This window comes from Lepidochelys olivacea (assembly GCF_965140295.1).
Source record: "Lepidochelys olivacea isolate rLepOli2 genome assembly, chromosome: 3".
Taxonomy (NCBI): domain Eukaryota; kingdom Metazoa; phylum Chordata; order Testudines; family Cheloniidae; genus Lepidochelys; species Lepidochelys olivacea.
This window is the reverse complement of record NC_140413.1, coordinates 193,642,520-193,669,122: the sequence shown is the minus strand read 5'-3', so window position 1 is coordinate 193,669,122 and position 26,603 is coordinate 193,642,520. Positions and strand designations below refer to the sequence as shown.

Sequence of the window (26,603 nt, the reverse complement as noted above, 5' to 3'; positions counted from 1 at the left end):
TTAGAATGGACTGCAGAGATCTCAAAATAAAGGAGACCTTCAATCAAAGCTCTCACCTCAAAATCTTGTCTGATGCACAAATATAATGTTTCAGAGTGAGCAACTAAGACAGCCTCTATTTCAGTCTGAGGTCAAATGTCAAAAAAACCGATGCCCTTGAGAATGCATTCAACCACTTGCTTGCATATGCTTACACACAGCTGGTTTAATCCTTTTCATGGTTTCAGATGTGCCATTTACAATTTTTAAGTACAGAAAATAGATGTTAGGCTCAGATACTGAAATAAAATGTATGGTACAAAAGTATAAGCTTTAGTAGCTTCCTCTCAGGCAGAAAAATCTCAATTTTGAATAAAGGTGGAATATTAGGAACCTGGTTATATCCTATGCTCATTTACCAACTGAAAATACCAATATTTCAAAATGGAAGGTAGAATTAAATGAATCCTTCTCGACTAGTTAATGCTTGCCATCCTTTGACCTATACCCTAGATGAGCTGGGGGGTTTTTTGTTGTTTTTCATACATACTGTTATGCTGAAATGTAGTGGGGATTGCTTGGTTCACAATCATCTGAGATTGGGTGTGAACACACCATTCAGTTAACATAACTGTCAAGATGAGTTAATTAGAAGCCCCCCATCAAAGACAAAAGGGGATTGGTAAACTTTCCCAGGAGCTTTTGCTGAGGATTGTTTGTGCTTTGTGTGGGACTGGGGTGGGAGCACAAAGAACAGACAACAACAGAGAGGCAGAGGCAAAAAGCAAGAAAGCCAAGCAGGAGCCGTGTGAGCACAGTGTGACAGAGAGAAAAACTAGAGAGAGCACCTATGGGCTTGGTGTTGGCTAAAGAGGCTTGGAGCGGTAAGCTAAGAAACTGCTCTTTTTATTCTTAGTTCCTCCTGTGTTTGGAGAAGGTCTTTGTACATGTCTTGCATATAATTAAGACTGCTTCAAAGTGAATACAAGACTCCCTCAGTTTCTACTTCCAACTGGAATGGCTTCAGGGCTCCACAAATTGACTAGCTGCTCAGGTTGAAAAGAGGCAACACTGATGTTGAAACTGGATCCCATTCCCAAGGACAGACTGGGAGCTGGTATTCTTGATGACCCAAAGTAGAATAATTGAGGTACTTGCAGTAAACAAAAATGGCCAGGTGGATTTAAAACAAGACCCAGAACAAGAACTGGAAGTTCCACAAAAGGAATTAAAGCAGCACCTGGTCGTTTGTAAGAAAGGGGTCAGAGAGGACTGGCAGGTGGAGTGAAAAATCAACACCCTTAAGCAACAATTATACCGACCTAAACTCTTGAGTGGACAGTGCTGTGTTGACGGGAGAGCTTCTCCCGCCGACGTAACTACAACCTCTCAAGGAGGTGGATTAACTATGCTAATGGGAGAACCTCGCCCGTCGGCATAGGAGTGCAGCTGCAACACTGTAGTGCTGTACGTGAAGACAAGCCCTCATCAACAGAAGCTGGTCCAATAAAAAAATATTACCTCACCCACCTTGTCTTTTTAATATCTGGGACTGACAAGGCTAGAACTACACTATATAACTATTGTTCTCTGAGATGTGCATGCAGATGCATATTACACTCAGGTGTGTGAACACCCAGTGCACCAAAACCAGAGAACTTTGTCTAGCAGTACCAGTAGGGGCAGCACTTGTGCCCTTTTTGGTCACATTAGCCCCTCCCCTGCTTATTTAAGGGTACTGCTGCCCCAGCCCCCACTTCCTTCACAGGAAATGTCAAGAGTTGAGACTCCAATACAGAAGGGACTAAAGGTGGGCTGTGGAATTCGTGTCTGCACCCACATCTTGAAGAATAACAGTTACCATACAGGTAGGTAACAGTTTTTATTTCGAGTAGTTGCAGATGTGTATTCAACTGTGGCAGCTCAGCAGGAGGTAGGCTCAGAGTCCACTTAAAGAATGACTGCAGAACTGCATTCCCAAAGCTTGCAGCTGATCTAGACACAGCTATAATAGCATAACATTTGGTAAAAGTATGTATGGAAGACCCAGTGGCCACCTTGAAAATGTTCAATATTGAAACATCGTTGAGAAATTAGATCAACGTTGCTTGGGCCCTAGTTGAATGAGCCCATAGCTTTTGTGGAGGTGTGACCTGAGCTACTCCAAATGCCACTGTGAAATAGGAAGTTATCCATCTGGAAATCGTCCATGCAGAAACAGCCTGACCCTTCGCTCAATCCGCACAGGAGATAAAAAGCTGAAGTGATAAATGAAATGATTTAGTCCTCTCCAAATAAAACATCAAGCAAGGTCTCACATTCAATGCATGAGGCCACTGCTCATCTCCATTTGAATGTGGCTCAGGACAGAATACTGGTAAATATATTATTTGGTGAAGGTGAAACCATGAAACTAGTTTAGGCAAAAATTTTGGATGAGGTCTTAGGGCCCCTTGGTCTTTGAAAAACTGAGTATACTTGGGCTCTGCTATTAAAACTGCAGCTCATTTACTCTTATTGCAGATGTGATAGCAACAAGAAAAGCTATCTTGGCACAGGAGGAACAGAGAATAAATTGCCAGGGGCTCAAACAGAGGACCCATAAGGGCAGCCAGCGCAGTATTAATGTCACACAAAGGAACCACAGCTTTCACCACTGGAAAAAGATGAACGATTTATCTTAGAAATATCAATACTATGGCGTTTGAGAAAATTGACTTCCCTTGGAATGGAGGATGGAACACAGATCGCAGCAAAGAGGATCTTGAAGGAGCTGAAGCATAGCCCAGAGGACTGAAGGTGTAACATATACTCCAAAATGTCCTGAATGCAGGTTAGCATTAGTCGAATCCATTGAGCTAGTGATTAAATTGAAGAGAGCTTATATTCGTAGCTTTAGTGGAGTTTTTTCTACTGTAGAGTAGCACTTGTCTAACAGCATTTCTCCACATCTAGCCAAGCAGCTGTGAAGTGCAGACTGCTCAGCACTGGATGCCAAACTTGAAACCAGTGCTCAGTTAGTAGGTCAGGATAAAGAGGAACAGATATTTGTGACGGAGGGTCGAACCAATAGACTGAGGAGGTTGGAGAACCAACACTGTCTTGGCCATGCTGGTGCAACGAAAATTAGTTTGACGTTAGTTTGAGAATAAGCTGAGGAATGTGTAGGATCAGAGGAACGGTATACATCAGTGCCCATTCCCAAGTCAGCTGGAAGGTGTCAGTTAAGGAGCCTGGACTCAGACCCACTTAAGAACAAAACTGATGGCACTTCTTGTTATCTTTCACTACAAACAGGTCAATAGCTGAGATTCCCTATTCTGCAAAGACAGACATCAGCACACTGGTTTTCAGACACGATTTGTAATACTGGGAGAAACTCCTGTTGAGGTGATTGTCCAAGTGATGTTGAACCTCTGATAAGTGAACAGTTGTGGGAATGATGCTCTCCTTGATGCCAAAGTGACAATATTTTATTGCCTCCTGACAAAGCTGGTTGGAGCAGGCTCCTCCCTGCATGTTCATATAATTGGGACCCTATGGTCCATTTTGATCAACTTCATGGTCATAGACATTTTAAAATCGTAAATTTCATGATTTTGGCTATTTAAATCTGAAATTTCATGGTGTTGCAATTGTAGGGATCCTGACCCAAAAAGGAGTCGTGGGAGGGTCATGGGGGGTGCGGGGGTTATAGCACTGCTACCCTTACTTCTGTGCTGCTACTTGCATCAGCTGCCTTCAGAGCTGGGCAGGCACAGTGTGACAGCTGCTGAATGGGAGCCCAGCTCTGAAGCAAGAGCCACCACCAGCAGTAGCGCAAAAGTAAGGATGGCCTGGTCTGGTATTGCCACCTTTACGTGTGCGCTGCTGCCTGCAGAGCTGAGCCCCCAGTCAGCAGCCACCACTCTCCAGCCACCCAGTTCTGAAGGCAGCAGTGCAGAAGTAAGGGTGGCACGGTTTGGTATTGCCACCTTTACATCTGCGCTGCTGCTGGCGGGGTGCCACCTTCAGAGCTGGGTGCCTGGCCAACAGCTGCTGCTCTCCAGCCACCCAGCGCTGAAGGCAGTGCATAAGTCAGGGTGGTAACCCCCTTAAAATAACCTTGTGGCCTCCATGTAACCCCCCTTTGGGTCAGGATCCCCAATTTGAGAAATGCTGGTCTCCCCTGTGAAATCTGTATAGTACAGGGTAAAAGTACACAAAAGACCAGATTTCACTGTCTGACATATTTTTAATGGCCGGGAATTTGGTAGGGCCCTACATATAATACATTGTGGAGATGATGTTGGTGAATATATGTACCACTGTGTCATTTATCTGTGCCTGAAAAGCTCTGCACACATTATAAATGGCTCAAAGCTTCAGGATATTGATACAAAGGGAAGCTTCCTGTTCTGTCCACAAACCTTGAACCTTCAGTGTCCTCAGATTCACTTCCCAACTATCATGGAGGCATGAGTACCTATGGTCCTGACTGGAGAAGGATGGGGAAAGGGAACACCCTGACCCATATAGATCTGATCTGTCTACCTCTCTAAGGACTCAAAGATGGGCGGTAGCACTCCCACTAGGCCATTCAGTGACTAACAGTTCAGCTGATATACCAACTTCAAGCAGTCCAGAAACCTATTGTGCCTTGTGAAAATCGCCACATGGGAGTAAGTGTCCTGAAGATTGAGGGAGACAAACCAGTCGCGTGCTGCACCACATAAATGCAGGCCCTCATGTAGCCTAGCAATCTCAGGCATACACATATTGTAGTTGAAGGGTGGGAATGGAGACAAGCACAGGCGACGAACTGCTTGAAATAGTTTGTTCAGCAGAAACAGCCTCAAATGTGTAGAGTCTAATCGGGTCCCAATGAACTTAATTTTACATGTTGGTATTAATGCTGATCTCCCTTTGTTCAAAAATTAGACCCAGACAATCAAAAGAGATGCAATGTGTACTGGACATGACAGATTACTTGGTCTCTGTACTTGTCCCTCACTAACAAATTGTTCAGGTATGGAAAGACATGAAGTCCTCTTTTTCTGAAGCACACTGCTACTATTATCATGCATTTGGTAAACAGACAAAGGACAGGGCAAAGGGAAGTACTATGTACTGATAATTGTGACCTGTCACCACGAATCTCAGAAACCTCTTGTGCCTTGATAAAATCGACACACAGAAGCAAGCGTCCTGAAGACAGTTGGTGGCAAACCCGTCATTGTGATTCAATGCAGGGAAGGCAGTGATAGGGACTAAGGCTCATGAGCCACAAGTGGTTCTTTGCAGTACATGATATTAAAACACTGATTTATTAACCAATCAGGATGCTTTTGCTACGTTATTAACCAATTAAGTTATCAACTTGCACTAAGTTATTAACTTATTTGCTGTGAGAATAATATAGTACTATAGTAAATGAAACAATGAATTCACACTACTGTGGCTCCTTTGGGTAATGTTGATTGCTAATTTGGCTCCTGAACCACTGAGGTCTGAGTATCACTGAGCTAGGGTAACCATGCAGAATCTTGTTTTTGATGTACTTGTTAAAACAATGGAGACAACCTACTCTATGGTTCCCGAAGCCTAGAGAGCCTGAACCTGCTGTAGGCACTGAGACTCATGAGAGTGGATTCTGGAAAGGGAGAGGGTAGGAGGGTGGGAAGGGGGACCGAACAGGAATTGAATGACATAATCCAGTCCAATAGCGATTAACACTTGTCTGTCGTTAATGACTCTAACCCTGTAGAAATGGGACAGCTTGTCCGCAAACAAGAGGAAAATGACTTAAAGCTTGATGACTGGAATGTCTACCTCGGAGAGACCATCCAGTTCACTGCTTGCATGACACTAATGAAGGACCGGCTGACTGGTTGAAATTGGGACCACAAGACCTTCTCCTACATGACTTGTCTCCCTTTCTGGAGAAATCCTGCTGTTTAGAGGGATAATTCAACTGAAAGAGCTGTTGAGAGTCATATTGCTGCTGTTGCCCCGTGAAATGATGACTCTTTACTGCCAGGTTAAAAACATCAAATGAATGCAATGTAGCTCAAAAGTCCTTAAAGGAATGTAGCATTTCGTAAGTTTTGTCCAAAAACCAAAATCTACCATCAATAGGTAAGTCAGTCCTCAACGGTCTGTTGGAAATTGGGAGCTATATCGGAGTTCTTCAGTCATGAAGACCTTCTCACTGGTACAACAGAGGCCATAACTCTAGAAGCATCCACCATGTGCAAAGCTGACTGTTGTGACATCTTTACCACTAGATGGCCTTCTGCAACAAAAACCTTAAACTCTTCCCTGGAAGATTCTGGCAAATGATCTGTAATTTTTGCCACAGTGTCCCAATTTACAGAGTCATACTTTGGTAATGCGGATTTGTAAGGATGAGGTTGAATAATTTTTCCTCCCCAAAAGTCCAATTTTTTAGAGTCCTTGTCCTTTGGTGTCCTTATATCCCCCTTGTCTTAACCTCTCATTAACTGCCTTTATGGCAAGAGTAAGGCACTGGATGCAAGAACAAGCTCTCAAAACGGTGCATAGGCACACAGTATGTCTTATCAGTACACCTCGCTGTAGGTGGTAAGGATGCTGGGTGTTCCATAGCATCTTCCAAGATTCCAGGTTCCAAGATCACTTCATTTATGGAGAGAACCACTCTCCCTGAAGCTGAAGACTGGAGAATATCCAGCAACTTTTAAGTGTTCTCCTGAACAAACACCCTATACACTCAAGGCTGAAGCCATGCACCTTAGGAGGTCCTGACACCTTTCAAAATTCTCAGGTACAGGGGAGGAAGAAATCTGGCACCACAGAGTTGTCCGGTGATGAAGAGGAGGAAGGAAGCTGAGCCAATTGCATCTCCTGTGGTGCCTGTAACACTGGTTCAGGCTGAACCAGTTCAGCAAGAGCAACAACCCCCGTCTGTGGCTGCAGTGTGGGAGGGTTCAGGAGGAGAGGCTATCAGCAGAATAAGAGACTTCATTCTGGACTGAGGAGAGGATCAGGACCTCACCCATTGCACAACATCCCAGGCCTGCTATAGGAGCAGTACTGATCTGAGTACTAATGGTGATCCCCACAAGGTCTTGATAACTTTCAAAACTGATAACGAGAAGGTGACAGAGGAGGAAGACATCTCTGTGCCCAACCCTGAAGAACCTTCCAAGTAGTCCACAGGCAATGGAGGAGCCTCCCCCTGGAAGGGCCAGTAAGTATCCAGCCTCATCTTAAGTCCAGAACGCAGGATGTATCAGTGCCAACAAAGGTAAAGCAGTTAATACTTTAAGTACTTACAGGGAGCGGCCTCACTTACATTTGGTACCAGAGCAGATGTTGGTACTGAAATCAAAGCCGGCATCAGTCCCACAGATGGAGCACGCACCAGAGTCATCACAGCACCAAAGATAGTACCTGCACTTACAAGCCCCTCAGTACCAAAAATGCATGAGACATCAACTCTGCACCCTGAACTGGAAAAGGCACAGAAGACAGTGCCAACAATAACAAGTCTGCAACCAATCCAGACAGTGCCAGGTACACAGAAGAAACCACCATAACTGAACATTCCTGAACTAGTGCAGAGTCAGGAACAGATAGGGAAGCACGTCCAATGCTGCCCGATATGCTACTTGCATGGGAACAGTTGGTGCCCACACCAATGTCGTTGGTTCCAAACTCAACAGAAGTCCCACAAGTGGTACAAGAGGGAACGATACTGAGCCCACTTACTCTCACCTCACTCACTCACTGGCCCTATTCTAGCTCATGTATCAGATCAATCACAGTGCTGGTCTGCACTCACCTTAGAAGGAGAGGAGGAATCTCTCTTAGCTTGGGAATGGCCCCAGTCCATTGTAGGAGACCTTTTTCCTAGAAGGACCAGAGGAAGGAGAACTGTCTCTCTTCCTCCTAGAAGAGGAATCCAAAACTACCCAAACCACCACCTTTGCTGGCTCAGATGCCTTCTGAGGGGCCTGATGATCTATGGAGGTCCCCAGTGCCAACAAAAGACCTCATGGCCTGCTTCAGTAGATACTGCTTCAAGTGCAAGTCTCTGGCCACCAAATTCTCTTCTTGAACAACGTGCAGTTGAAGCACCTTTCTTTAATGTGCCCTTCCCAAAGAGACAAACAAACAGTGAGAGTGTGGGGATCACTACTCGGGATAATTACTCCACACGACCGGCAGTGTTTAAACACCAGTGGGGGCATCACACCAGGCAAATCCTAACTAACTAAACCTAAATCAACTGCAACTAACTCCTCTACGCAGGAAAAATAAATATCACAGATGACACTGTGAAACAAAACATTACATAAAAACTGCACTGAGCACTCCAACTCAAGCCATGGGCAATGAGAAGCAACTGATGGGGTTGGGCAGCCATGCCCTTAAATAAGCATGGGTGTGGCTAAGAGGCCAGAGGGCGTGAGCACAGCCCCTATGGGTATTGCTAGGCTGGGGGACACAAGCCTGAGTGGAAGATATGAGTACTACCACTTGAAGTATTTCTTGTAACATGTTAAAGACACTAGCATATAGGCCTTTTTTTAAAGTCATTTTTCACTTAGTGCAAAATGTATTTGGAAAATAATTTCTCTATGCTTGGTTATCTTGACCAGCCAAATTATTATTATTTAGCATGTGTATTATGGTCACGATAGGCGTTCTATTACAATTGGCACTGTACAAGCACAGAGTACCCGCCCTGAATAGCTTACAACCTATTTTTAAGACAAAATATGAGCAAACAAAGAATCAGAAGGAAAGGCTTTATCAAGCTTTCCACACAAGGGAAAAATCAGTCAGTCAAGGTGGGTGAGGTAATATCTTTTATTGCACCAAATTCTGTTGGTGAGAAAAGGAGCATAAAAGATATTACCTCACCCCCTTGTCTCTCTAATATCCTGGGACTGACACTACTATACTTCAGTCAGACTCTCTCTCTCTCTCACACACACACACACACACACCGAGCTGAAACTTAAAAAAAGAATCGACTTACAGTGTGAGCACATTTCCAAAGGATAGCTTGCCTCATTTCCCTGCAATATAAAAAAGTTTTATTAGTGATAAAGTAAGCTTAGCAAAAGCTACTTTTAACAATGTTTAAGTTTAAATATGAGACCATAAACAGTATAGTGTGTTTTGTTGTTTTTTTTTTTTAAATTACAGATTACTGTCAGTGTACTATTATATACATAATTCTGCATTACCAACAGGTACAAAAATTAAGTTTACCATGCAGCAGAGAAGAACTTTTAACAGTTAAGGATAGCAACATTATTTCCAGGAAAATATCAGCCATGAAGAAGAGGTTTGTAGCGACTAGTAACCCCAAACCTATATCCTAAACATTAAGTCACATTTTACATGCTACTTGTGTAAGTGCTTATGACAGGTTATATTAAAATAAATTAAAATGATTCAAATTTCACACAATAGGTGCTTTATAATTTTATTTTCGATTCACAAAAAGGAATACATGTCCTTATAATGTATTAACATGAAGAACCTTACATTGCTGAACAATGGGATAGTACCAGAACAGGCCCCACCCACATCCTCCACATACACACAAAAAATCCATTCATAGGAGAAATAACGCACACAAATTGTTATTCTCTTCTCTAGAAGTTTGGAAATGTCTTAAAATACTGGGATTTAAACACATCAAAGTATTACTACTTATGTAACACCAGAGTGAGAGACTGGAATACAAAACTAAGAATTTTAAAAAAATTAAATCTGCTATAACAATCTTAGAAATGTTCAACTTAAAAATATTTACAAATTATAGGTTTCAGAGTAACAGCCGTGTTAGTCTGTATTCGCAAAAAGAAAAGAGTACTTGTGGCACCTTAGAGACTAACCAATTTATTTGAGCATAAGCTTTCGTGAGCTTTTGTGATGCATCCGATGAAGTGAGCTGTAGCTCACGAAAGCTTATGCTCAGATAAATTGGTTAGTCTCAAAGGTGCCACAAGTACTCCTTTTCTTTTTACAAATTATGTAACTACTGTAACAAGAACACAAAAGATTACTAAATCAAAAGTTACTTTTTTTCAGTTTGTATACTTCATGCATTTGAGCACTCATGTGCAGTGTTTTTCAGTAGTCAGTTAACAGGAGAGAATCTGGATAACTGTAAAGAGCTTTAACAAAAACTAGGGAACAAAAAAAAAAACCACAAAACCCTATACAAAAACTTAAGGGATTGTAAAAAATAATTTCAGGACAGCGTTTTTAAAGAACTCTCTACCAGAAAAGGGAATAAATGTAAAGTTAGTTTACTTAAAAAATTTAAGATGACAGTGCTTCTTTAATACCGTAGATTGGGAAGGGTCAACCAGTTCAGCACTCTGGCAGAGAATGGCTACTTAAGATCACTCACAGGCTAAAAAAAATTGCTTCATGAAAAAGAAATCCTACAAATGGCTTGGGAATGTGACTGCATGTCAATAATAGGAGGAAGGGGTAAATCAAAACATCCCACAAATACTAAGTTTCCTCCTTTAAGAGAAATCCTTTTTATAGCAATATATTTGCTATTTATCCCTACTCTGTCTTCTTAGAAAGTATTCTGTGCCCATCTAATTTTTATAGAACAGTTAAACATGTACCCTTCGTTTTCTCCCTAAATGTCTATTTACAGTTTATACTGTAAAGAACTGGAATAAAAATTTAAATAGGGATAATTAGGTCCAGGAAAACAATTTAAGAAGTGCGACTCGTACTCCAGGGAAGCTTCCATGAAGGAAAATTTTTCACTGCAAAGGAACATCAGAACTGCCTGTGCTACATGGGAGACCATTGATGGAGCCACAATAAAACTTGGGAAAACAAGTGAAGAGCAAAATATAAGTAGTCAAAACCTAAAAGATGCAGAAGAGATCTTTGGGAATGTGGGGAAACAGAACCAAAGAAAATCTTGACACAGGCAGAAACAGGAACCAAAGGATCCGGATAGGCTACTCTTACAGGATGAGGCATGAAGTGGTAAGAAAACATCAGACCGGAAGGCTGCAAATTAAAGGAGAAAGTTGCATTAAAAAAAACAGTGGACTTTTAGGTACAACATACCCATGCATTAAAAGACTGTTCTGAACCCGTTATGGATGAGGACAAAACTCATTCCTGGTATCTACAACAGAAATCAGTCTGTCAACAGAAACATAAAACGTTTCTGAGACATGAGAGAGAGATATTATAAAGGAACTTAATGTGCTGAGATATTTACTCAATTTATTAATTCAAATATAATATAGATGGCATATTCTCATTGCAATGAAAAATATTTACTAATTATTTGCATGAAGGAGTATAGTAAACTTTGGAGGGACCGTGGGGGTGGAAGACCTGAGCAACTAAGCAAAGTTATGTTCTGTGAAACTGGTACTGCTATTGAGAAAAGAGAAGAGTGCTTACCTATCCTGAACTGGAACTTTTGTATCTAGAAAGAAGACAACAGACATTATAAATCATAATATAAAGTTTATATCTAATATTTGCTAATCATCATAAAATATATGGTAGTTAAAAATTAATCACTTATCTGTTAGTGCTGTGTTGAGTGTTGATTCCCTGAGAGAATCCAAAAGTCTAGTGCATTCTTAAAAAGATCTTAAACCTTCATCTTGGCTTTCAGGAGTAAGTGCAAAAGCTATTCATACCATTCTTGCCAGTAAACCTGTGACTTGGACAAATTCAAAGGAGTTGGGGGGTCCCCAATCCAGAATACCGGATGCCTAAACAATGAAAATTAATTCTCTCCTCTTGGGAGCAGACCTTTTTAGTCAGTCAATCTGGTTTTAACTGTACAGCAAAATTAATTGCTTAATTCTTACTAGTAATCATTTAAACATGAATTGTTGCTAATATCCGATGTGCAAATACAATTCAATTCATATATTCACAAAATTTCCTGTGAAAAACTGGCATTTTTTGACCAGCTCCAGTAAAATGGTCTTTCTGCTACATTTGGAATTTGGTCAGTCAAATATTCCCTTATACCCTATTCTTCAAACCAACTTGTGTGTAACAGATGCTGAGGTGCATACTTCTTCCTTCATGACTGGGGGGTGGGGGGAGGACGGAAATTTCGGTCCAGAAGATATGATTTCAGTGCTTATTAACCATGGATTACCTTACAAGAATCTAAATATTAAATCTGACTCATTATTAGGGCTTGAACAAGACAAACTTTTTAACATTCTCTCTCCCAACCCAAAAAGGAAGACAAATTTAGCTGCTGGTTTTGATATTGAAATGCAAAAGGAAATGGTTTTAAAATATATTTTTATTAAGTGGCCTACCAACAACATAAGAAATTCTGTTTTGTCCATCCAACAACACAGCAATAATATGCAGAGGTGCAGGTGAAGTAAGACTTAGCATTGTAGAGTCATAGATAGTGCAAAGTGAATTATGAAGTTGATGCTTTTTAGTCCATTGATGGAGGGTATAAATTCACTCACTCTCTCAATCCCTGCTGTGAGTAATTTCCAAGTGTGATGGTATTGGCAACAGGCAAGGCATCCTCACAGTTGGAATGAGATACTATACTACAGAGCACCTTTGACAATTAAAATTAGATTAATGTAGAGCTTTTTTCACGTGGTATTATATTTTCTTCTTGAGGGAACAGTTTCATTGGAACCTTGCTAATCTACACACTGTTATGCGTTGTATAAAGAAGGCGCTCTCTCCCATCTCAAAGAGTTAATGGCAGATGCTAGAGTAAGATTTAATATTACTATGACTTCTATATTTATAAAATATACTGCCCTATTAGAATATTCTGAACTATAAAATCTAAATAAAATGTGGTAAGCATTCTTTTCTTCATTTGCTAATTCACAGGTTTATAATTCTAATGGGCATCCATGTCCCTTGGGCAAATTTGCTACGTCTACTTTTAGTGTCTGATATTTTTAACAGTCAAATCAGACATTCATACTGTCAGTATTCTTAATAGTTAGCTTGTTATTGTTCAAAGTATAATTCTCTATATTTTTTAATACAAAATTGAATTATTCATGTTAAGACTACCAACAAACATTACACATTGTTATGTGGATACCTGGCCACTAGAAGTTAGACCACCAACTTATTTCACATCAGCAAACGAACAGCTGTTCCACTATTGTTCTGTAATCAAGCTAAGAGGAAAAGGCTTGAAATTCTTTGCCATTTTCTCAAGTCATCTAGTACCCTAACTTGTGGAGCTTCTTCTACATCATTTACCAGAGTTAGGTCCACTGCCATCAAAATTGGGTATTTGGAGGAGGCTGCTTAAAGTGGTGATAATTAAAAACGATGCAAATAAAAAAGGGCAGGTAGGTATTGAGCAAACTTCCTCTGACTGCTCTATTAATACACTTAATTTGTTTCATACACACTGCTATATAAATTGGGAGATCTTACCACAGTTAGAGTTTAATGTGCCACCAAGTACAAGGGACAATGCTTACAGTACAGAACAGCACAAGATTTTCCAGTTTAGCAAAAATGTGAATATTTAGCTTAAAATGAGTCTCATCCACATTAGAACCATGTTTTGTGTAACTGGGTTCTAATATGCCAGCCTGACTGACAACGGATACGGCTCAATATATCTACAGGTTTCAGAGTAGCAGCCGTGTTAGTCTGTATTCACAAAAAGAAAAAGGAGTACTTGTGGCACCTTAGAGACTAACAAATATATTTGAGCATAAGCTTTCGTGAGCTACAGCTCACTTCATCGGATGCATGACTTGTCGAAAAGACTTTGCCCATACAGCAAGAGAGAGAAGCAAGGAGAGTTTGTTACTTGTAAAAAAAAAAATCCACAAAATTTTACAGCTGGCGGGTACAATAGGAAAAATAAATGCCCAAGACAATAGGCAGTTATCTAGTCTCCTAACTAGGAAAGATTATCTCAAAATGTTGTGTATGACATATCTTTCAAGAGAACATATGTTGTAAAAAATGTTCTAAGTATATTTTATTGCATCCTACTGTGCTGTACTGTGTGCACCATCAAGTTTCTGTGTAACCTATTCAGAAGCTGAAATAAAACATTAATGGACTGGTATTTTTCAACTAGTTTTCTCCTTTTACAAATGCTATCATGAAAGGTATTCTGACCTTAATGCCTTTTAATGCTGGCAACCCAGGATAACCATCCTGGCAAGTTTTATGGCTGCCCCCATCCCAAATTTCTCTGTCCCCAAAATGCTGTTAAGTGTGAGAGATTATATGTACAACCTGGCACCCTACTAAATGCTTTGACAACTGTTCATGCCCTAAGACTGATGGGCCAGAGCAGTGAATTACCTCTACCAGTGGCAAGCAGGCTTTTAAGATTAGTTTGATGCATGAACTAAAGAGTAGAGGTCTGAGATTCAGTATGGGCTCTGCAACAGCTTAAAGACTGATCCAAAGCAAGATGAGTTTATCTTTACTTTACCAAGCAGCAAATGGTCTTGGGATTACTGGATGCTTCAATACAGCAGTGTGGGCTACTACTTTTATATACTGTATTGAAGCTACTCAGATAAATGAAATATATTACTATCAATGTTTGTACTTTTTTCATGTGTAGTGTTTGGATGTTGTCATGTGGCTATATCAACATACAGAATGTAATATATCCTACATATATCTCCACAATTCCCAAAGGCAACGCTGGCAAGTGCATCAAATCAGTAAGGCAGGAAATCATTGTCACTGTTTAGGGATCAGGACTGGGGATCTTGTTTTACAATATTAGCAGGGTTGTAGTTCCAGGTGAATTTAACAAACAGATTTTTTTTGACATCACCCATCACCACTGCCAGTATAACAATGGCAGTGACAAGAATTTCATGGAGAGTGGAGGTTATCAGCCCAGTATCAACAACGAGTCTTGCAGGCAAGTCCCCCTTAGTAGTCCTATCAACAAACATGTAAAATCCAATGCAAAATACTTGTTTTCCCCTCCTCATTCTATTTCCTGAACTCCCTTCCCACAGCATCAAATTAAAGATTAAACACACTACCTGTCATGGCCAAAGTCCTCTTTCTTTTCCTCTGATCTCATCTTCCATATGCTGTAGTTATCACAAAGCTTTCAACTATGAAGTGGACCAAAATGCCAGTCTGGTGCTGTGAAACTTCTACTGTTTTTGTAAAAAAATGTACGTGATCCAAGCAGTTGCCAGGACTCTGGTTCTCTTGTACATGGCAATACCAGATTTTGACTGCCTCCTTTTTTCCTTGGCAATGGGGGATACTGATCCAGGTCATACTGACAGTTTCAGATTTTGATTTGTCAAGTCAAGATGCGCTTGGATATTCTTTGCTTGCTCATGATCTCTCCATTTCAGATAAGTAGTCTAGTAATAACTAGCACAAGATTTCTACTCTCCAGCAAAACATGCACTGAAGTGGCATAATGAGGCTTGCTATGGTTAAGCAGGAAGTCGCAGGCTGGTTTTAAAAGCCTAGACTTGGTTACTGCTGTGAAGACATTATTGCCCCATACATGCCTGGTAAAACATTCATATTTGAGCCTTGATAACAAGCAAAGTCAAACACATGCATAGTTAGGAATCATGTGTTTACCATAGTGTGTGAATATGAAGAGTGGAGAGAACCATGTCACAACTTGAATAAAAATTTGGTAACTTTAAAACTTATTTATATCCAGACTGACAAGAAGTGAACTAGACACCAGTGAAAATCTGCAAAATTACAACAGCATCTACAAAAGCCAATCTGATTTACAGTACTCTGTGTGTATCCTAAATAACCCAGTAGTAATTAGTACCCAGTAGTTAAAGAACATCAATATCCTGAAGTCCCATCCACAGTAATTTGCCCACACATTCATGTGGGTTAATGGAACAGTTAAAAACAGGAAATTATGATTCACACAAAAGTGAAAAGAAAAGGGAGTAAGTATGTCTGGACCTGTAAAGTCATTCTAGAACAGTGATGGGCAAACTACGGCCTACGGGTCACATCCAGCCCGCGGGACCGTCCTGCCCAGCTCCTGAGCTCCCGGCCGGGAAGGCTAGCCACTGGCCCGTCCCCCGCAGCCTCACCTCGCCGCCAGTGCTCTGGCCCACCACTCCTGCTAGGCAGCATGGCGGCGAGCTCCTGCTGTTCTGAGCAGCATGATAAGGGGGAGGGAAGCAGGGAGGTTGTATATGGGGCAGGGGTTCCCGGGGAGCAGTCAGGAGGCAGGGAGCAGTTGGATGGGGCGGAAGTTTGGGAGGGGGGCGGTCAGGGAACGGGATGGGGAGGGTTGGATATGCGTGGGAGTCCCGGGGGGGCTTGACGGGGGGGGGGGTGTGGATAGGGGTTGGGACAGTCAGGGGATGGGGAACAGGGGGTGTGTGGATAGGGGTGGGGCAGTCAGGGGACAGGGGGGTTGGATAAGGGGTGGGGTGTCCCAGGAGGGGGCGATCTGGGGACAAGGAGCAGGGGGGGTTGGATGGGTCGGGGTTCTGACAGGGGCAGTCAGGGGGCAGGAAGTGGGAGGGGTGGATGGGGGCGGGGGGCCAGGCTCTTTGGGGAGGCACAGCCTTTCCTACCCAGTCCTCCATACAATTTTGCAACCCTGATGTGGCCCTCAGGCCAAAAAGTTTGCCCACCCCTGTTCTAGAAAGTACACAGTGAATCTGGCTCATCAGATGTAAAGGTATCTGCACTTAAGAGGTTGCAGGAAGAAAGAAATGAACATCTTTAGGCAACATTTCTGACCACCCAACCCAGAAATAGCACAGGTAAATCTGATCATATGGTTTCCAACATCTACAAACTGTTCAGTACAGAGAAGCCACAGTCTGACCTGAGGAAAGTTGGAGACATGATATCAATATAAAATCAATAATCCATAAGAATATAATTCCTAGAAATATCCATGCTTCCACTAATCTGAGATCTGTTATTCCTAATACAAACCATGTAAGAGACATATTGGATACCAACATGGATGTATTTTTACCATGATACACCAGACTTGTATTGGAGATGGAGCGACTAGGGTGCTAATGCATTTGTATAGGGAAAGTCCCAATGCAAGATTTTTGGTATTGCCAACCCCCAAGCATCCAAAAATCTCGAGACTTTTCAAAAATAATAAATGGTTTCATTTTTTGTGTCCTCTAGTTTCTATGCCTTTAGGGTTACATTTCAAGTTTTCCACTGCAACCATAAGGGCTAGAAACTTCGCTTCTTGAAAAGAAAAAAAAAAAAAAGTTGTGTATTCAGTCAATGTTATATGGTGATGAGTTTTAGCAGAGTATCTATGCTTTCCAAGCAAAAGGGCTATAAATACTTCCTGCACATAAAGAATGTTCCAAACATGGGGAAAAATGACGCTGCTCCAAATGCTATCTCATTCTGCATTTTCTCTCAGTACAATTAAGGGAAGGCCGACAAATCCATTTGATTTATGCAGAGACATTCCCTATTTCTTATCACTTGTTATAAAAGCTTTATTCTAGAGCTTTCTGTTGGTGATTCAGTGGCAGTGTAGTAATTTCTATAATTTGGGGAGAAACAGGCAGTGTACAGGACATTTTCCTCCCACCTCATCCACTCCCTGATTTGTCTGTCATCTCAGTTTTTGTGTTGAATATTACTAACTAGTCAGCATGGCCTATTTTGGGTTTTTTCATATCTATATCTATAGATATCAGAGTCAAGGCTTTCTGTTCCAGCTTGATAACTGTACTCCGTAGTTGATACAGAGTTATGCTCTCAACATATATTAGGTAATATTGCCCTACACCTAGTTACATTTATATATATATTTTATTTGTATCACAAATGTATTCAACAAAATCTGCTCAAAATTAGTTTAGGTTTGTCCTCAATTTCTGCTGTTACAACTGGTATACTGACATTATCATGGCTACCATAAGGTACATTGTAGACATCAGATCCACGAGACAGTTTTACACAAATGCTTAGACAAGGCTGTATATATCTGAAAACATCCATTCCTTATGTTTATATTTATGTCTATGTAAAGATCATCTATGCTTAATCCGCTGTTTGCAATATCCAGATCAGAAGGTTGATAAAGGTTTTTCTATATTCTGGACACAGATGTGGGCAGAGCCAGTTTTTTGAGAGACATTCCATAGCACAGGTTTTAAAGAAATCAATTTTAATTGTAAATTAATGTTAGTGTAACAACCATTTGCACTTGACACTTTTCAACCATACCAGTGTTAATAAATTTAAACACACAACATTCATATGATGTAACTGAGACATGGAGAGATTAAATATAATTAGCCAATGACATCAGGAGTTGTGTAACAGAGGAGGAAACAGCATCTCCCAGCCCAATGCATTAACACAGCCATCCTTCCTACCACACATTTTGTGTTGCATTGCCTTGCAATGTTCATTTAACTTTTGCATATTATTTATTATCCTGTAGACACTATTGAGGAAATTATGTTCCTGATTCTGGTGAAATATGTACCAAATCATTTCATGGTTTTGACTATTTTACACTGAGTCCAATATATTATGAACCTCAACCATATCTGGATCTCTAAAAGTCTCCCCAGGAGTGAAGTCAAACAAAGCTAATCAAGCTTGTCCATCCCAGTCCTTCTGAAATCACATGGGAATTTAAAATGGAAACAGCTGTTGATTTCTGGTTATTACACAAAGGAGAAATGAGAGTTTGTCTTCAGAGCATCTATTACATATCCAGAGTTAGAATACTGAATAAGACATGGATCAAAAAGGTTGGACACCTATTAGTCAGAGATAAAACATGAAATCTTTTGGGTGGGAGGGTTTACACAGGAAGACCCCTTCATTAATGAGACCCAGAAGCTACACCTTTGTAAGAAGCCCAGTCACCTTGCCACTCCCAGCCACAGGGATTTCCAGTAGAACGCTACCCTTGATTCTACCTAAGGACTCCATCTTTTGTATCAACTTCTGGCCAGCAGATTGAGAAGCCTCATACACTCTAGCTACTAGAATAGAGAAAAACTTTGCCTGCTCTCTTACTATTAAAAGCCTTCCCTTTGCTATGAAGGGTGGATCTTCATTATTCCACCTCTCCTCCAGACCGTCCAGAGTCCTCCTCCCCCACAATAACTAGTACATGCTTCTGCTGTTTCTCACTGTCTTTCCAAAGCAGCTGCAGAAGCATCAGACTGACATTGACAGTTTTCCTACTTGACCACAAGGTTCTGAATAGTAGTATTCTTAGTTTTGGTCTGTTGCTGCTTTGCAAAGTTTAAGCAGCACTGGAGCTGTCTGGAGATTCTGGAAGAGAACACCGTATCAATTTAATTTCAGTTCACATTGGAAGATTACTTTTGCAACCATAAAGGCTACAGACTTCACTTTTTAAAAACAGAAGCTTAAATTCTGAAGGTTTCAGAGTAGCAGCCGTGTTAGCCTGTATTGCCAAAAAGAAAAGGAGGACTTGTGGCACCTTAGAGACTAACAAATTTATTTGAGCATAAGCTTTCGTGAGCTACAGCTCACTTCATCGGATGCATTCAGAAATGGATGTCTCAGGTTCTCCAGGCTCTCTCAGAAAAATTACCCACCCACCAGACTGGAGAGTGAATTTTTCTAGCCCTAAATATTGACATGAATGAAGTGAGAACTATGGTCTGCATAGTCAATATAGGTCTATGAAACACAGACTGTTCCAGCAGCTTATTTTCTCTGCTATCCTGCCAATTTGTAGAAGCAGAGGGAAGGCTCCAAGCCTCCTTGTCCTGAATCTTGCTTCTAAAATTACATACTGTGGGGGAGAATTAAGGGGATTTGCTAACAAACTGCTTGACAAGGTACATCTTAGACTTGTAAGCAATAAATAAAGCCATCTCTAATATCTCCCGGATATCTACCATCCCCTCAAACTCAATACTCTCATTGATTTAGACATCTCCTCACACTCTACCGGTGTACCTACCCTAGCCTTCCTTTTACCCAGCCTCACAATTTTGGTGCCCTTTCGTATTTCTTATTTATATACGTGCCCTCAGCAAATCCTGATCCTTGTCTTGTAAAGTACATTTCCAAAAATGTTTCCCTTCCTCTCTATCCCCAAAACCAAGATGTTAGCACAAGGGTATCAAATATATGACCTATTATCTGGATCCAGCTTACATGATGGATATTTATGTGGTTCACACGACTTTCATATTTTCCCAAATCTCAGCTTTGATTTTGTTGAAGTCTTTAGCTGTCATGGTTGTGAAGAAAGTCTTCCAAACATGAAAATTAGCGTAAGCCAACATACGGATGTCTGCCTGAGTCTGCAGACAGCCCAATACTATACCACTGAGGGTGGAGAACTACCTAAAGTGCCAACTCAGAAGCCCAATGATAATGTCAACATTAACTATTTAATCATTTTAGCAGATGAAATGATGGAAGAGATGTGAAGCCCTCAAGGTGGTGAGAATTGCTGCAGTGAAGGAAATGCAGAGGAGAGAACAAAGACAACTTAGGCTGTGTCTACACTGCCACTTTCAGTGTTAAAACTTTAGTCGTTTTATCGCTCCCGGGGATAAAGCTACCACCCCTCATTTGGGGTGGTTATTTTTTAATCACCGGGAGAGCTCCCGCAGGACAATAAACCATGACTACACTGCCCATGTCACAGGGCTACCACAGCTGTGCTGTAACTTGGGCAGTGTAGACATACCCTTATAACAATCAGGGAAGAAGGAGATAATGAAAAGATAGTGGGGAAAATAAGAGAGGACAGAAGTAGATAGCGCCCAAGGGGAGAAGTAAAAATGCCGAACGTGACAATAAAGACTCAAATAGCAAGCCTTTAGTTACTACCTAACTGTGTTCCTGTGTTAGGAAGTGGTCAGACCACGGCACTTTTTAAACTACAGAGGTTTCTCCCTCATCTGTTTCATTAGTCCACCAAAGAAATGTGGGCAGATGCCACAGTGATGGGTGTAGCATGAACACCTAGACAGATAATAAATGTAATCCTATACTCAGATGAAATTACACCACATATTAAGCATTGTAGTAATGTTATCTATGGTCCACAGTTCTAAGGCAGTATCAAAAACCAAGTTTCTAGTGTACCCAGAGATAAGGAGTGGATTTAAGAGGCATTGTGGTAAATTATCAGGCACATTTGAAAATAATCTGGAAGGCAAATTTGTTTTGAACTCCTTCATTCTACACCTTTAAAATTAGTCTCAGGTTTTTCACCTATGATTGTTCGGATGCATTAACCATCAGACTAACCAATTAACTATTCCTACTGTTGGAGAAATTGATCTTCAAACTCAATTTGATGGGGCTAGAAGGAGAAGCAGTTCTTAGGTTTAAAGTTATAAAAGGAATGAAAGGGGGCTGTTTATTTTACTGAGAGGATATCTGAACTTAGGGTCAAATTTTTGTAATAGCTTCATTAAAGGGCCTCCCTTAAAGATTCAACATCATCAAAAGGTTATTGAAGAACTTTACATGACAAGGCCTAGGGGAGAGATGTTATACAATAAGTGTTATATGACTAATACATAGGAAAGGAATGTTTGAATTATTATATGTGGCATCTTAGAGTAATGTGTGTACATTTATGATCTTTGGATCTGGATTTGCCATTGGAAGCTAAATTATTAATCCATGAATTAATCCTGCTACCACAGAAACTACATCAAAAGTAATAGATGATTATGCTTCTTTTAAGAGCACTGATATAACTTTAGTAAATTGAAATACTGATGCTTAACGAATCCTAACAAAAAACTGCAATATGACTCATTTACTACTAATTTACTCGTTTACTATGAGCCTACTAATATTCAACGGTATCCTAGGCAGTTATTCCCCCTTAAGATTTTTCATTAAAAAACTAACAAACAAAAAAAAGATCCCTATTGGAGTCTCCAGTTTGGAATTAATTTTCTTAATTCTCAGTGCTGTGTGTCCTTCTTGAAAACAGGCAGTCTCAGAGTCAGTTTAATGAGGAAGAAAATTCCTGCTGCGACTCAAAGGCCCCCTTCTACAGTTTGAATATTTAGACATATCATCATTTGGAGAGGGTACAAATTGAGAGAATGAAGAAAAGGACTGGTTTAAGCATGCTTACTATCTGTTAGGGTTCTATGTTTAAGCACACTTGTTTTCATCAGGCTACTAGTTTTGCAAACTCACCATGGGGAACTGAAGGCCAAGTTGTGTTCTTTCCTTTTTCCATAAAAATATTCAAAGGCCAAATTATGCCCTTAGTAACATCTGTACAGCCCAGCTGAACTGCCTTCAAATTAAATCAGTAGTACAGTGTACAGCTGCACTGAAGAGTAATGATGTGACATGGATGTAAACAAAGGCATAATTTGGCCTGCACAATTTGTACTGCGTGTGGGAACTAACAGAAACATCTTGACTTTCAGATCCTTTGTTAAGTTTACAGTGTTAGTTGAAAAATATTTGTATGTTTAAATTGGAACTGAAAATCACTGAAACATGACACCCATGGTGATGCCATTTTTAGTCACTTTTCAGGTTAGAAAGGCAAGTGGAAGATAGATTACCAAACAGAACACAGGAAAACTGCCTGAGAGAAATATCACCTAAAGAAGGTATGTTTTGCAAAAGCTAGATTTTACAAAATCTGCATGTGAGGCCAAAATTAGTTGACAGTCTCCCTAAAAATAAGGAGGAATTCACTCGTCATCAAGAAAGATGGGTAGTTTTGTAAACAGACCCCACTACAGTGTCTAAGAGAAGCCCTGCACTAAAAAAATATTGCTTTACATAAGTATTTCTGCCTTGTAGTTTCCTCAGACATCCCAACTTCTGAAAGTCAGGCTCTTTGTAGGAAGTCAGGTCAGTTTTATAAACCCATTAAAAAACCCAACCTTTCACAGTTTGACTGACGTCTCTTGACAGGCAAGAACAAACACATCAAACAAAACTGAAAACCTCCCTGAAGCCTCTGGGTTGCAGGCCTGAGAAAATGCAAAATTAACCTGTCTTAATGCCACTCTCTCTTCTGGTGGTCTGGCAGATTGCTGAGGCAAGAAGAGAAACAGAAACCTACAGCCACTACAGTGTCCCAGTAGCCTGCTAAAATAAAGAAATTTATTGTATTTATGTAGTTTGTGTCAAAATCCACAAGGAGCAATGAGCAGAAAGTCAGCTGCACAGCTGAGTGAGGCATTTAACTTGAACAGCAATACTTGTGACATGCTATTTATAGCCATAGAGACACCAAAATTCATGGCAGATCTAACAGAGTAGCTATAACTTTGGAATAGCAGATTCTTTGTGGTAAGTGTGGCCCAAGTATCTCTAAAAGGAGTAAATATAAATATTTAAGAAACAGCTCTCAGTTGCTAGAAGCTGAGGAATGATCCCCACATCAGAGTTCTATCATGTTTTCATGCCTTTCTATTAGGAATTTAGGGATATAGCTGGACCTTCATCTTAAAACCCCCATTCTTCTAGACATCCTAGCAGTATATTTTATATTCAAGAATGCAAAAATCTTAGATTATTAAATTAATAAACTACTTGCATGTTCCCTAAAGAAACATTTCACTTAGTGCTGCTTACTATTACAAATATAGTGCATGTTGAGACATCCAGACCGTCAGCACAAAAGGTCCATAGTCTCATGACAGAGTGAGAAAGCATAGGGGAGTAGATCCTCAGTTGGTTTAAGTTGCTAATTGATTTCAGTGGACCTAGACAATTTACACATTGGCTGAGGATCTGTCCCATGGTGTGTAAGCACCATTTCAGGATGAAGCAGCCACATGTGAAGTCACCCCAGCTGAGTGCCAATAAAAAATTCCTGCCACACTATCTTGTATGTACCACATATTTTACAAAAGGATTTTACAAAAGTTTGAAGGTTTTTTTTAAAATTGATATTATTTTTAATATCCCATCACCAAAAGGCAGAATAACTTGCTACCACAATTCCAATTTTCCATCAAAAACCTTGAAAAAAATGTTTGTACACTTCTCTGACAAAGTCTTATAACTTTATGGTTTTGAAGGACTTTAATAAGACATTGCTTCTTTCTTTTCTGTCAGTTGTGAAGAATGATTGCGAGATCATCCTTGGAATAAGACGGTATCCCATTTCCAGTCCAGTATTATGTAACAAACTTAGTGAGTGTACTCTATATTGTAATACTATATTTTTTCCTCTATATGAGAACTCAGTGCACAGGAAGCTGGGGTATAAATCTAGAGCACTCCAGCGTGACACACACTAAGTGTCCATGTGGACCCTGCTGCTGTTCACTAAAAGAAAACACTGTGCACATTACTATAACAGAATGTCAGTGACCCATTTTTAGTGCATAGCTGCAGGGTCCACGTGGACAGAGTGCAAAGCACACAGAGCGTTCTAGGTTTACTCCCTAGCTTGCTGTGCAGTAAGTGCTCATGCAGCCATAACTTCAGTGGTAGACTCCAGAAGTAAGTGAACAGGTTGATACCATGAGTGCATAAAAATTTAAGTCTGGGGCTGAAATCAGGCAATCATCCATCTACAATGCTGACAATCTCGACAGGAATGCAGAGGATGCCATTTTATAGAGCATGTATTTCAGTATGTGGAGGGTGCCACACAACATCTGGATCACGACATTGAAAAGGTTTGACCACAAATTAATCCTAGCCACACTATCTTCTGTTCACACTAGAGTCTATTCTTCAGACTCATGGCTTCAGAATGATACCTGAAAGGTCTTCACACTGAGGCTGAAGGTAGGGTAGACTGGCTACCAGCAGTGCATCAGATTTGCTCTAAGAGCAGATGAAGCACAACTGGCATCAGAAGACCCGATCTTTATTCCCAGCTTTGCAACTCATTTCCTGTGTGATACAGGCAAGTCATTCTTACATACTTCAATTTTCTCATCAATAAAAGACAACTATATTTCCCTAATTCATAGAGAAGTTGGGGAATACACAATTTTGTAAATAGCTCGAGATAGCGTAGATTTGCCTTCCATTCACTATCTTGAAGCAGGGACAGCAAGACATTCCAGAGCCCGAGACCCTTCTCGAGAATAGTAGCCCCCTCTCCGTTATCTCAAGCAGGATCTAGAGTCAGTGCCCCCTCTAACTGAAAATAGGGTGGTATAATCACAGGAAAAGAGCAGTTTCAGATAATCCAGACAATTTAGTGCTTTATATTTACATAAAGCAACTTAAAATATATTCAGAAGCTCCCAGGTAACCAATACAGATATCAGAAAATAGGTGTCATTTACTCTATACATGATTCCTCTGCTTACCAAGCACCTTCTGGACTAGTTCTACCTTCTAAACATACATGATGTAGCTCTAAGTAGAGGATGTCACAATAGTCCAATCTTAAAGTCCCAAAGGCATACATTATAGCAGCAAGACCTGCATTCAAAAGATAAGGCTGTATCCTTCTGGACAGGCACAGATGGTAAAATACCTTCTCTACCCTGGCCGCTACCTGATCTCCTAAAGGCAGCAGTTTGTCTAGTCAGACCCTCTAAAGTATAAATTTGGATTATCAATAGCAGCTGAATGCCATCAATCCTAGGAGCAAATATAACTTCTGCCAAATTTTCTGGTTGTTTTCTCCAGTTTACCAAAATCACCTGTCTTGTATGAATTAAGCTTCAGCCAGCACCCAATCTCTATCAGAGTGAAACTTGGGTGAAACTTTTCAGCGGCTCCTGCTGGGCAGCCAAGATGGTGACAAAGCTGAGCTCAGCATTCTGAAAGCACTGTAGCCCAAGTCTCATCACTGAATCCTGCTCCCATGCCTCATATATACGTGAAACAAGGAGGACAATAAACTGGAACCCTGAAGTACTCCACAAGATTGATATTTATAAGCAATGGCCCAATACAATTCTTTGGGACCATCCAGCTACGAAAGAGCAAAACCACTCAAAAGCAACTCGACCCATTCTTGCCTGTGACCACAACGGAGTAAACACCACTATGAGATTCTATGATTAACAGTATTGAAAGCAATTACCAGATCTAGTAATATCAGAATGGACACTTGTTTTTTGGCCATCACTAGGAGATGATCAACACACACAGGGACAGTCTTTTTACCAAACCAAGTCGATACCCAGAAAAAAAGGTCAAGGGTGTTTGAAGCTGCTGGATACTGTGAGAATTTTCTCACCATTAACAGTTTTCTTCTTGCTTCCTTCTAGGATCCAGACTTGGATGTGACTAGAGCCAAACTGTGAAGGGAACTGGTGCTTGCCTAGCCAGTTTCCCCATCCTCTCTGTTCCTTATGTAGCAGTAATTTCTAAAGGACAACACAGGTCCTTGGAGAAAACAGAGAAGGCAGAATCAGTGGTACTTAAAGCTCCACAGAAGGGTAAACTGGATTTTTTCTTCAGTGGGGGTAGGAGGACGGAAGTTTAACATAATGAAATGTATCTATTTAGCTACAATGTCACTAGTTTAAACATTCACTAAGGTTCTTTCCTCTATTTACGTTTTCAGTTGTGTGACCCAAGATGTTGCTTATCTTTTTTGGGGGGAAGATATGGGAGAAAATGGGTAGTTTGGTTTGCGAATTGTTTTTAAAAAAAATTGTTAGTAAAGTTTTCTTCAGTAAGATGTATGGCTGTTCCAAGCTACTTATGGCGCATTTCAACAGAGC

At 40.6% G+C, this 26,603-nt stretch overlaps 1 protein-coding gene across 3 annotated transcripts in view; it reads right to left on the bottom strand.

Moving 5' to 3' along the window:
- The window catches only part of PPP3R1 (protein phosphatase 3 regulatory subunit B, alpha), an 86,990-nt gene that overhangs the window by 28,444 nt on the left and 31,943 nt on the right, over positions 1-26,603 (bottom strand). For 2 of the 3 annotated variants that reach the window (XM_084623826.1, XM_084623824.1), the window contains one exon: positions 8,987-9,026. In XM_084623826.1, the coding sequence (XP_084479952.1) occupies positions 8,987-9,026 (40 nt within the window). Of the gene's footprint in view, positions 1-8,986; positions 9,027-10,962; positions 11,005-26,603 lie in introns of those variants that run through there. The other variant, XM_084623825.1, reaches the window with a different exon arrangement.